The sequence below is a fragment of the Lagopus muta genome, chromosome 6 (genome assembly GCF_023343835.1).
Source record: "Lagopus muta isolate bLagMut1 chromosome 6, bLagMut1 primary, whole genome shotgun sequence".
Lineage (NCBI taxonomy): Eukaryota > Metazoa > Chordata > Aves > Galliformes > Phasianidae > Lagopus > Lagopus muta.
The window spans coordinates 16,751,054-16,762,497 of NC_064438.1; the positions used below are offsets into that span (position 1 = coordinate 16,751,054).

Consider the following 11,444-nt stretch of genomic DNA (forward strand, 5'->3'; position numbering starts at 1 on the left):
ATAAGGCAGCTGATGGGAGGGCATTAAAGTGGCAGAGACAGGCTCTTCTTGCTGGTGAGGGACAAGATGCTCTCATTTGGCTGTTCACCACACCACTCACTGCAGCCCCATTCTCTACCACAACTATCCTGGGAAGAGGAACTAACCAGCAGAAATAGGGGAAATGAACCTGTCCATAAGGAAAGAGCCATGGTTACTTCAGCAGTTTTGCAGCAGAAACAACTTTAACTGTTTACTACCCAGAGCATACAGCAATGACACAGCTCCACATGGAAGGTGCCTTTCCCTACCCGGAACACTGAGGGGAGGACAGGAATGGGTTTCAGGAGGCTGTAAGGAGCAGTGGGAAGTGCTGAAGTCTCCCCCAAAGCTACCAGAGCCTTGCAGGGCATGGTAGAGCCAGGGTGAAGGGAGGGAGTGACTGAAGGGAGATACACATGGTGGCATCAGGTGGATGCCAGCAGAGTGCTGAATAAAAGAGTTCACCCTGTCCCATTCCCAGCAGAGTAACTTTCACACCAAGAGGGAGCTTTTGCTGCAGGGAGGCAGTGAGCTCCAGGCTTTCCTGCCCCTCACCCAGTCACCTTTGCCCCACTCAGCCAGTTCTCATGTTAACTAGCTTTCAGTTCTCCTTTCCCTTCTCTTAATTCAATCATGAGAGGAGGAACCACCCACCAGCCGCACCCCCTCCTCTTCATTTCCCCAGCCACCTCTTCACCACTGGGACGTCCAGAGTTCTTCAGCCATGGTCTGGGTGCTGAGGGTGGTCCTCCTCACCCAGGCGCTGGCTATGGCAGTGGCAGAAGTTGAGCAGCCCCAGGAGGCACTGTCCTCTGTGGGGTTTCAGGACTGCAAGAAGGCCCTGAAGCTCCCAAGCCTGGAAGTCCTCCCCGGGGGGGGCTGGGACAACCTCAGGAATTTAGATATGGGCAGAGTCATAGATCTGAGCTACTCGCTGTGTAAGACCACTGAAGATGGGTCCTACATCATCCCAGATGACATCTTCACCATTCCTCGCAAGCAGAGCAACCTGGACATCAACTCTGAGATCATTGAGTCCTGGAAGGATTACAAAAGCGTCACCTCTGCCTCCATCAACCTGGAGCTGTCCCTCTTCTCTGCAATCAATGGCAAGTTCTCTTATGACTTCCACCAGGCCAAGACCCACCAAGTGCAGGACAAGGCGGTCACCACTCGCGTACAGGTCAGGAACCTGGTTTACACTGCCAAGATTGACCCAGGAGCAAGCCTGGACAAGGGCTTCAAGAAGCAGCTGTTGACCATTGCCAGCCACCTGGAGAACAACCAGACTCGGATGGCTGATTTTCTGTCTGAGGTGCTGGTGCTCAACTATGGCACCCACACCATCACATCTGTGGATGCTGGAGCCAGCTTGGTCCAGGAGGATCAGATCAAGGCCACCTTCCTGAAGGACAGCTGGGCCACGCGGAGCTCCATCACTGCCTCAGCCGCTGTGGCCTTCCACAGCATAATCAATGTGAAAACTGAGGAATCTCAAGGCACCAGTTCTGCCTTCACCAAGCAGTACCTAGAGAACCGCACCAACTCCAGAGTAGAGAGCATCGGCGGGACCCCCTTTTACCCAGGCATCACCCTTAAGACCTGGCAGGAGGGAATTAGCAACCAGCTGGTGGCCATCGACCGCTCGGGGCTGCCTCTGTACTTCTTCATCAGCCCCAGCACCCTGCCAGAGCTGCCCAGCCCCACGGTGAAGAAGCTGGCCAAGCGGGTGGAGATGGCCATCCGCCGCTACTACACCTTCAACACCTACCCTGGCTGCACCGATGCCACCTCACCCAACTTCAACTTCCACGCCAACGCTGACGATGGCTCCTGCGTGGGGACCATGACCAATTTCACCTTCGGGGGAGTCTTCCAGGAGTGCACTGGGCTGGCCGGCCCCGACACCAATGAACTGTGCCGGGCGCTGGAGCAGAAAAACCCCCTCACCGGGGCTTTCTCCTGTCCCACCTCGTACAGCCCCGTGCTGCTGGGCATGCAGGAGCGGGAGGAAGGCCACAGCCACCTGGAGTGCCAGAACAAGTGCACCCTGGGCATCTTCTGTCACCGTGTCTGCAGGGATGTCTTCTGGCTCTCCCGGGTGCAATTCAGAGCTTATTGGTGTGTCGCAAGTGGCCCAGTGCCCCCAGACTCGGGTTACCTCTTCGGGGGGCTGTTCAGCAGCCGCAGCGTCAACCCCCTCACGGGTGCCCAGTCCTGCCCCTCACGGTACTTCTTGCTGAAGCTCTTTGATGACCTCAGATTGTGTGTGAGCCAGGATTACGAGGGAGGCAGCCAGTACGCGGTGCCCTTCGGGGGCTTCTTCAGCTGCCAGGCAGGGAACCCCTTAGGGGGTCAGCACCAGGGTACCGCCGAGGACCCTTACGCCAAGCGCTGCCCCACAGGCTTCAGCCAGCACTTAGCACTGATCAGCGACAGCTGCCAGGTGGAGTACTGTGTCCAGGCTGGCGTCTTCACAGCAGGCTCGCTGCCGCCGGCGCGCCTACCACCCTTCACCCGACCCCCTGCCAACCTGCCAGCCATCGACACCGTGCTGGTGAGCAACGGGGATGGGGAGAGCGCCTGGGTGCGGGATGGGACAGGCCGTGCGTGGCGGCTGGCACAGCCCATTGAGATCCAGCAGGCAGCAGAGATGGTGAGGGGCCGGGCGCTGACGGGGGGTGAGGTGGCTGGCGTGGCTGCAGCAGTGCTGGTGGGGCTTGTCACCATCCTGGCAATGGTCTGCTACGGTCGCTGGAGGTACAGGAGAAGGGGGTACCTGGCTATGAGTGACAGGGACACGCCTGTGCAGAGGCCAGGGGACAGCACCGCAGTGAACATGGGTGAGGGGCACCAGCAAGAGTCAGCAGGCCTCGTGGAATAAGTATTGCTCAGCTGCTTGTGCTCCTAACCTAGGTGAAGCCCCTGGCCCACTCCTTTCCCTGAGGCACAGCTGTGCAGTGCCAGCAGCCCCTGCACCTCACCCCATTCCCACGACAGGTTCACCTCTCTGCAGCTCCAGCTACCCTGCAGGGCTCCACCACCCTTCATCCTTCTCTAGGCCCCCTGGTTGACCTCCAAGGCCACCATCTGAGGCCATCCCACCAGCAGGACCCACCACATCTCTCTGCCAGCCCCTGCTCTTCCCCAACCAGCTTTGCTGCTTGAGAGTCATACCCCATTACAGGCTGTGCCCACTCTCTCCTCCTCCCCATTCCCAGAAAAGGGGATCCAGTGCTCTTCAAAAAGCTACTGAGGTTGTTGGGGTACCCAAGAGAACCTCGAAGAGCAAGGGGAAGCCAAACAAACCCCTCCTTCCTGACTCACCAGATAGACTCAATTCCATCGCAGAGATACACAGCCTGTAAAAGCATTGGCTCAGGGACCAACTCCTTGGAGAACACCCTACTCCTCCCCAAGTCCCCCACCTACTGCACACACCCAGCACCCATTTCCACCCGCAGGAACAGGAGGGCGACCCACGCCTTCATGTATATCTATCGTGATAGATATACACACACATGCAGAGAGGCACGGATCACTTTTATTTCAGCCAGCAAATAATTGCATAGGCAACACAGCATTAAAAAATAATAATAAAAAAAAAGGAATGTTGTTAAAAAGCTGTGTCACATTAGTCATCAACCTGGCACCCTGGAGGTGGGGACCCTCTCCCTCCCCCAGATCACGTGAGGGTTTTGCATAGCTCCAGCTCAGGTTTTTCTGCAGCAAGGCAGCCTCAGGTGCAGCCATGCAGAAACCACGATGCTGTTCCCCTGCTGCAGAGCTGCCCAGATGGGGATTTCCTAGGGACAGAGGGTTTTTCCCTTGAGGTAGAAGATGACAGCCCATGCTAAGGAAGGGAAGGATGGGGGGAGGAATGAGGTGCCTGGCCCTCCCTGTGGGTGCCCACTCCCTCGCCTGATGACACAGACGACGGACAGAAGACAACAGAGAGGCCAGGCCACATAGGGACAGTGAGCACTCCTCCACCATCCGCTTTATTGATGCCCTGGGGTGCAGCCAGCTGGCAGCGATGGACCCCACGGACAGGGGAGAGGAGAAACAGCAACGACGACAGAATGATGCACATCAGGACGGATCCCTCCCACACCACCGTCCCCCAGGACGGAGGGTGAACCAACCCCAAAGGAAAACCGGAAAGGGACTAAACAAAAGGGGCTACGAGGACCCAACCCCACAAGGAGCAATGAGGGGGGGACAGGGGGCAGTTTTGGCAGGGCCCCCGCCCTACTCACCAAGTCGGGGTGTCTCATAGGATGGGATCAGGAGGAGGGCATAGAACAGCCTGTGGGGAGGGTGCCCCCCCCAGCATCCCCCTGGAGCCACAGGGCCCACTGTTCCCACCCCATGTGGCTCCAAGAGGCCCTGCAAAGTCCCTGGGTCTGGTGGGGGCCACCAGATTCCATGCAAACCCCCTCCCCTCCCCTTCCCCCAGCCACACTTATCCCCCCAGCACATCAACCCCCCCCCCCCAGCCCAGCCCAAAATCACTGTGCCAATACACTGCCAGCCACCCTCTACCTCATTGAGACTTCCCCAGGGACCCCCGAGCCATGGGACATGGATGGAATCTAGCAGGAAGGTGATGGCTTCCCATCTATCCCTACTTCACAGAGACCCATGGGTGACAGCTCCACTGTGAGGCACTGAGTCCTTCCAGGTCAGTGTCCCCCTCTCCCCACCCCCAGATCCAGAGCACCACCAGGCCTGGCCACAGCACCATGTTCCCCTGGCCGCCTCCCAGCCACCACCACCTATATGTACATATATACGACAAACCCCCAAAACACGAGGTATATAAAATTCAACACGGGGACGCCCCCATACAAACAGTTCAAAGAACCCACTACTGGGGAGAGCAGGGGCAGGAGACATGCTTCCTCCCCCCCACACTCGGCTTCCAACCACCCTCCAAGCCCTTCCCAGTACAGGGGCAGCCCAGACAAAGGGACCCCACAGGGCACAGCTCAGACATAACCAAGAGGAGGAGGAAGGACAAGGGGGTCTGGTCAAGATGGACCAGAGCCCCCACCTCTGTGGACAGAGAAGATCAGTCAGGATGTACCAGACAGGACAGACAGACAAAGAGACGGGTGAGGGACGAGGTAGGGCCACAGCCAGAGACCCCACAGCCCGGCTCCCACCCATTGCCCAGCACCAGGATGGGGTCCCAGGCCCAGGTGGGTATCAGGGGGCATCAAGTCAGGCTGGAACATGGATGATTAGGAAAGGGAGGGTCTTGGCTTGCCCTCCCCAGTTCCCACAGAGCCCTGCCAGCAGCACGCAACATTTGCGTGGGACAATGCACAGCAGCGACTGGCTTCTGGGGACGGCCAGACCAGGGTCATCTTTGTGGCTCACAGCACCAGCTGGCTCTGCCAGCAGGGAGGGGACAGCCCTAAGACACCCTCCCACATCCCCACTGACCTGGAGCTGCTCCCGCTGCCCTCCCCACGACCCAGCTAGGTTTCACTGGTGGCTTCTATCCTTGGATACAGCAGTGGGAACCCTTGCCATGGCCTCCCTACCATCAATCTCAGTCCTTCTCCTGTGCCAGACTCTCTTCTGTGATGCCCTGGGCTGCGAGCTCAGCCAGGACGTTGTCCAGGTAGTTGACGTCAGGGTAACCGTGACCGGTGAGGTTGGAGCCAAACTCTGTCTTGTGGTGGATCTCATTCCATATCACTGTGTCTGACTCACCCGTGGTGCTGGAGGTCCCAATGGCAAAAATCAAGCGTCGGTCCCAGGCTACAAGCAACAACTTCAGTACCTGGGGAGGGGGAGATGGGGCAGGCAGCAAGGTGGGCACAGGAGCTGCAGGCAGCACCCACCTTTGCTGAGCACTTGACTACCCAGGCAAGCCCTCACCAAGGCTGACCAGGGATCCCAGGAGCAGAGTCCCATCCCATGCTGTTTCACACCAACCAAAATAGCAGAGCTCTCTAGCACTCCCAGGACAGGCTACATCGAAGGAAGATCTTCACCCGGACTTGTGTGCCAAAGCCAAGCCTGCTTTTCTCCATGCTCCAAATCCCTGTCCCCGTCTCTCTCCCCCTCACAAGCATGCTTTGCCAGCCTGAGCCCCTCTCACCTTCCTGCCCTTCTCACTGTCAGGCAGGTAGCAGTGCCGTGGGAAGCCACGGGCAGTGAAGCTCTTTCCTGGGTTTGGATGCTCTGGTCCCTACAACATGCAATGGGAGAGAAAAATAAAATACAATTTAGAACTCAAAAGCACACTCTGGGTGCAACACAACACCGAAACTCCATCAGAGGCAGCTGCCTCTGCCACATGGAGAGGGCTTAATCACACAGCAGCTGCACTCTAACAGCAGCCCTAAAATTACCACCCCCAACCTTAGGTCACAGATGCAACAGCAGCAGGGCTGCGGGTCCCCACAAGGATGGCTCACCACCAACGCACTCCCCAGGACGCACCTGCACCCCTGGGGGGATGTTGTAGATGATACGGATGGTTTTGCAGTCAGAGTGGCCGGGCAATGCGTGAGGGATGATGTGGTACTCCATCTTCCCCGGGGGCTGCGTCCCTGTCTTCACCCCATAAATGGTTTTGCAGGTTGGGCATTGCAGGCTACCATCCTGAGAGAGGGAAATAATGAAAGCAGTGCTCCCCAGCACCACCCAGCATGAACACACACACAGGCACTCAGGAAGCAGGAGGGGACTGGGAGGGCCTGCAAACCAACTGGAACCAAACACCCGAGGTCTGAACTGTTCTTCCTCATCAGCTTCACGAGCCCTACCTCTGTTTTTTTGTTTTGGTTTGGCAGAGAGAGAAACAGATGGCAGAATAACAATCTCTAAGCAACATGGAATGCTTTTTCCTAGGCATGCCAAACAAAACAGCCCTGTGCAGAGGGCTCAGAAGTCCACCTGCAGCTGGAAAAGCAGCAGTGGTGTGTGCACGGACCAAAGGTCACCTCTCCAGCCCTGGGAGGGAAGTAAGGACAGGAACCACAGCGGGGAAACAAAACAGCCATACAAACCCAGTTTGTGATTCAGCATTTCCAGCAAAAATCTGCCCTTCACAGACTGTTTTATGGAGACACATGGTTATGGCATGCACCAGGCCCCCCTCACGTCACCAAGCTGGGGGTTCAGGACCCTAGGGCTGCAGCCTCGCACCTTGTTGCCGTTGTTGTACATGGCCACCAGGCAGTGGAGGTGGAAGATGTGGCCACACTTGGCCAGTTTCCCCACCAGGTCAGGCTTGATGGCTGGCTGGGGGCCCTTGTAGCCGGACGGCGCCGAGAGCCTCTCCATGCAGATGGTGCAGTCCTGCATGGAGAATGGATGGATAGGGCCCTCTGACATGTGCCCAGGGCTCACAGCCCCTCTTCAGAGGGGCCAGGAGGAGAGGCTGCAGATACACAGCACAGCCCAGGGGCACTGCCACCTCCCACCCTGCGGACAGCCCAAGCCGTTGCTCGCACCTCATCTGGCGGATGCCGCACCTTCTGAAGGTATTTCTTCAGCACCTCTTCTGGAGCTTTACCTGAAGGAGAGAGAGAGTCAGCAGGGCTGGGGTCAGTGGGCCTACAGCCAGGAGGGTGGGAAGGGCCAGAGAGGGCTCACCCTTCTTGGCCTGTTTCTTGGTGGTCTTGCGGCAGGTGTGGGAGATGCCGGGGATGGACTGGATCTCGCTCTTGCTGACAGGCGGAGGGTGCAGCACCAGCTTGGGGGGCCGTGTCAGGCAGACAGGCAGCCCGGCTGCACTCATCAGGATCCCTGTGATGCCTGAGGGGGGGGGGGGGGGGGGGGGCAAGACAGCGTTAAGGAATGAAGACGACCCCCACAGACCTCCCTGGTGGGGCCATCCTCACCTGCCAGAGCTGGGTTCACAGGGCTGGAGCCATTGAGGTTCTTCACGGGGACAGTAGGGACCCTGCAGAGAAAGCACAGGACCGCATCAGGGCTCACGGCCCACACCAGACAGCAGTTTCCCAAGCAACCAAGCAGGCCCTGGCTGGAAGGAGAGAATTCTCCACCAAGCCCTGTGCCCCCCGCCCTGCTGCCGCCTTTTCTGTCGCTCTTTAGAAACTCCGCCTGCGTCTCCAAACCATTCACAGCCTCTTTTTGTCGCTGGGTTGCTGTTTTTTTCCCCCTCCATTCTCCCTACAGTCACTGCATAGCCGCTCCCCCCGCCCCGCGTCAGGGCTCTCTTCCATGGGAAAGTTTCCCGGTGGGTCAGGAGCGCAGAGGGAAGGGGGAGGACAGAGGGAAGGAAAGGGGCCAGGCTGTGACAGGAGGCCGACAGCAGAGCAGACAAAAGGGAGAAATGGCGCATTGAGTGGCCCCCACCCCAGCACAAAAAATGGTCCACAGAGGGTGGGGAAGGACCCCTTCTTACAGGGCCCAGTCTTTTCTGTGGCAGGGGAAGGGTGGGGAACAGAGATGGAAGGGGAAGGGTAGGAGACAGAGAAAGGACTGAAGAAAGAGCAGCCCAGCCTCCTCATTGAGATGCAGGAGGGCATTCTGCGATGCCCGCTCCCTCCCCACACAGGGACCAGGGGAGAGTGAAGGGCCGGCAGAGCCCTCTGCCCATGAGGAAGAGTTGGGGCTTCCCTCCCCCATGCTAAATGGCTCAGGGATGCGGCCCCCTTTTCCCCACTCTCGCTTGCACACACACAGCAGGACTCACCCCGAGGCAATAAGCACGCGAGACTGGGCGATGGCCAGGCGCTGCAGGTGGCTGCGGTTCAGGGTGCCGAGGCTGGGCCGGGCCGCCTTGCTGCTGCCCGCGCCGGGGGGGCTTGCAGCAGGGCCGGCTGGGCTCAGGGCAGGTGTGCTGGCTGCCTGCCGCCGGACACCCTGTGAGCCCAGAGGCTTCAGCGATCCGCGTGCTGCGGCCGTGCCATCAGGCACCTTGGCACCTGAGGTGGGTGCCGGGGCCTTGGGGGTGACGGGAGGAGCAGGGGGAGTTTTGCGCGGCTGCAGGGTAGCAGCCCCCAGGCCGCCAGCTGACACGGCAGCTTTGACGCTCATCACCAGGAGGCACTGGGGGCAGGCGCAGGCGGGGGCCGGGGGGGCCGCTGCCGCCCCAGGGCTGGCCGGCCAGGACTGTGACTTGGGCAGGGTGCCCGACACCAGGGGGTACACCATGTCGAGGCGGCGGCGGACGCGGCGCTTGCGCTGGGTCTGCCGGTTGATCTGGCCCATAGTGGCGAAGTCGATCACGTAGCAGAAGCCGATGGTGCTGAGGTCCACCCAGGGGTGCTGCTTCTCGTACGCACGCTGGATGGTGATGCCCACGTCCATGTCGTAGGGAGTCCAGGAGCCGCTGTCGTTCTCCCACTCCCACACGACGCCTTTGCCCGGTGCCGAGGACGGGTCATAGTAGCTGCGCCGCACGGGGCGGATAGTGCCTGCGGAGGGGACGGAGATTTCATCAGAACCCGTCACCAGCCAGTGAACACCATGGAACTGCCCCGACCGGCCTCACTGGTGTTGGAATGACAGCTTCCTGACTCAGCCACTGTCCCCACCCTGCCACGGGAACAGCGTGCCTCAGTTTCCCCAGGCCACCCCGGCACCAATGTGACGCCCGTCAGCCCGTCACAGCACACCTCAGCCAGGTCCCGCCTGGCACCGCAGCAGAACACGATTGTCCTGCTCTGACCGGCCACGTGTCCCCTTAAAGCCCACAGGAATGTCAGTCCCCCTTAATCCCGACCCCTACCACTACCATCAGCTCCCATGCCAGAACGGGTTCCCCCTGAGCAGGCTGGAGAGCAGAGAAGTGGGTCACCGCCCCATCACGCACAGGGGCACCTGGTGGGGGAAAAGCTGCCGGCACAAAGCAGCGCTGGGGCCAGAGGGGAGCGGGGCCTCGCTGCACGCAGTGATTTATCCTAATCCGGCGCGAGGCGAGGAGGGCGGCAGCGACGGCATGCGGCATCTGGCAGCTCTGGCGCTGTGGGAAAGTGGCGTGTCCCCCCCCGGCCCGGCGGCCGGCTGGCCTCCCATTCAGCAAGGGAAGAAAGGGGACAATAGCTATTCAGGGCCTGCCAGGGTCGCGACCCCCCCAAATCAGAGCTGTTTAATGACCCAAAATACCGACATCCCCGGCAACCCAGGGAGAGGCAGAACAATTCCCCTTTCAGGCCTCCTCCCCTGGGCAACAATAGCCCTCAGACACATGGCGCTGAATGCTGTCCCCCGGCACCAAAGGTCCCTTGTCCCCGAGCACCCGGGCGGGCCATGGTTCCCACCAGCCCCGGGCTGCTGGGGAAGGCAGCACCACAAGGGGACACCGCCTGGGGACAAGGGATGATGCTATCCCTTTCCTACGGCCAAGTGGGGACTGCCAGTGGAAGGAAGGAGCACAAACACCTGTGCCAAGCACACCCCACACAGCAGTGCCCTGCATTGCTTACACCTGCACTCAGCCCTCGGGGATTTCCCAACACCTGCCCGTGCTCCCCACCTGGTGTCCCCCCGCAGCCCCACCTGTACCCTGCTATGCTCCAGGGCACGACTTGTCCCCACAGCACCCCATAGGGCCAGGGGAGCACAGGGAGAGCCTCATACGCAGAGGAAAGGTCTGTAGGGAACAGAGGAGGTCCGCAGGCCCCGGCCACTAGGGCAAAAGGCTGCTTGTTGCAACAGGGCTCGGGCAGCCGCACGGCCAGCTAGGGGCAGGGAGCACGCAGGCAGCAAGGAGCAGAGCTATGCAATTCCAGGTCAGGCAGTGCGAGGCAAACACAAGGCTCAGAGTGATGCAACCCGGGGCTCAGCGAGGCGGGCAGGAGCAGGCGGCACGGCACGGCAGCGCAACCGCGGGGCGGGCAGCGGGACGTGGAACAGAGCAGGGCAGCACAACGCAACGCGGGACCGGGAAAGGCAGCGCAGCGCAACCCGGCTCCGGCAGTGCGATGCAGCACGGGCCCGGCAGCGCAGCACCGCGCAGCACCGTGCGATGCGATTCCAGGTCAGGCGGCACCGCGCGACGCAAGGTGGGAACATGGGCGGCCCCGGGTCGGCCGGGCTCACTCACCGGTGTCCTGGCGGAACTGGTGCATGGACTGCAGGTCGATGATGTAGGGCGCCAGGCGGCTGTCAGCCTGGCCCAGCACCACGCTGCCGCCCGCCCTCGGCCCGGCGCGGGCCACCGCCTCGATGTGATGGCTGACGGCCGGGCTGTAGGGCCGCCACCGCCCGTGTTCGTTCAGCCATTCCCACACCACCACGGCGGAGGCGAGCAGCATCGCTCCTCCAGCCCGGCCCGCCGCCGCCGCCGCCTCCTCCCGCTGCCCGCGGCCGCTGCAGCCCGCCCCGTCGGCTCTCGCATGCTCCGCGGAGCCCTGCCCTGCCCGCCCCGGGGCCGCCAGGGGCCGCTCAGCGCCGCGCCGGGCTGCAGCGCCTCTTCCCGGGCGAGGGGC

The 11,444-nt window shown here is 60.7% G+C and overlaps 2 protein-coding genes across 2 annotated transcripts; one reads left to right on the forward strand and one right to left on the reverse strand.

Moving 5' to 3' along the window:
- The first annotated feature begins 673 nt into the window (after positions 1–673).
- MPEG1 (macrophage expressed 1) lies at positions 674–4,483 on the forward strand. The gene has a single exon (XM_048949709.1). The coding sequence runs from the start codon at positions 746–748 to the stop codon at positions 2,903–2,905; it is 2,160 nt and encodes a 719-aa protein (XP_048805666.1). The 5' UTR covers positions 674–745; the 3' UTR covers positions 2,906–4,483.
- Positions 4,484–4,520: 37 nt separating this feature from the next.
- Positions 4,521–11,422, reverse strand: DTX4 (deltex E3 ubiquitin ligase 4). The gene is made up of 9 exons (XM_048949710.1): positions 11,060–11,422; positions 8,705–9,428; positions 7,887–7,948; positions 7,639–7,800; positions 7,497–7,558; positions 7,189–7,341; positions 6,481–6,642; positions 6,137–6,226; positions 4,521–5,815 (listed from the first exon to the last, which is right to left on the reverse strand). The coding sequence occupies exons 1-9, from the start codon at positions 11,268–11,270 to the stop codon at positions 5,582–5,584; spliced, it is 1,860 nt and encodes a 619-aa protein (XP_048805667.1). The 5' UTR covers positions 11,271–11,422; the 3' UTR covers positions 4,521–5,581.
- Positions 11,423–11,444: the final 22 nt, after the last annotated feature.

What these genes read in the sequence shown, in the direction of transcription:
- MPEG1 (XM_048949709.1), top strand. Translation starts at nt 746, where the DNA reads ATGGTCTGGGTGCTGAGGGTGGTCCTCCTCACCCAGGCGCTGGCTATG.
- DTX4 (XM_048949710.1), bottom strand. Translation starts at nt 11,270, where the DNA reads ATGCTGCTCGCCTCCGCCGTGGTGGTGTGGGAATGGCTGAACGAACAC. An exon ending in TGCGGCATCCGCCAGATGAG is followed by an intron (nt 7,342 to 7,496) that starts GTGCGAGCAACG and finishes TTCTCCATGCAG; the next exon opens with GACTGCACCATCTGCATGGA. An exon ending in ACATCCCCCCAGGGGTGCAG is followed by an intron (nt 6,227 to 6,480) that starts GTGCGTCCTGGG and finishes TGCATGTTGTAG; the next exon opens with GGACCAGAGCATCCAAACCC.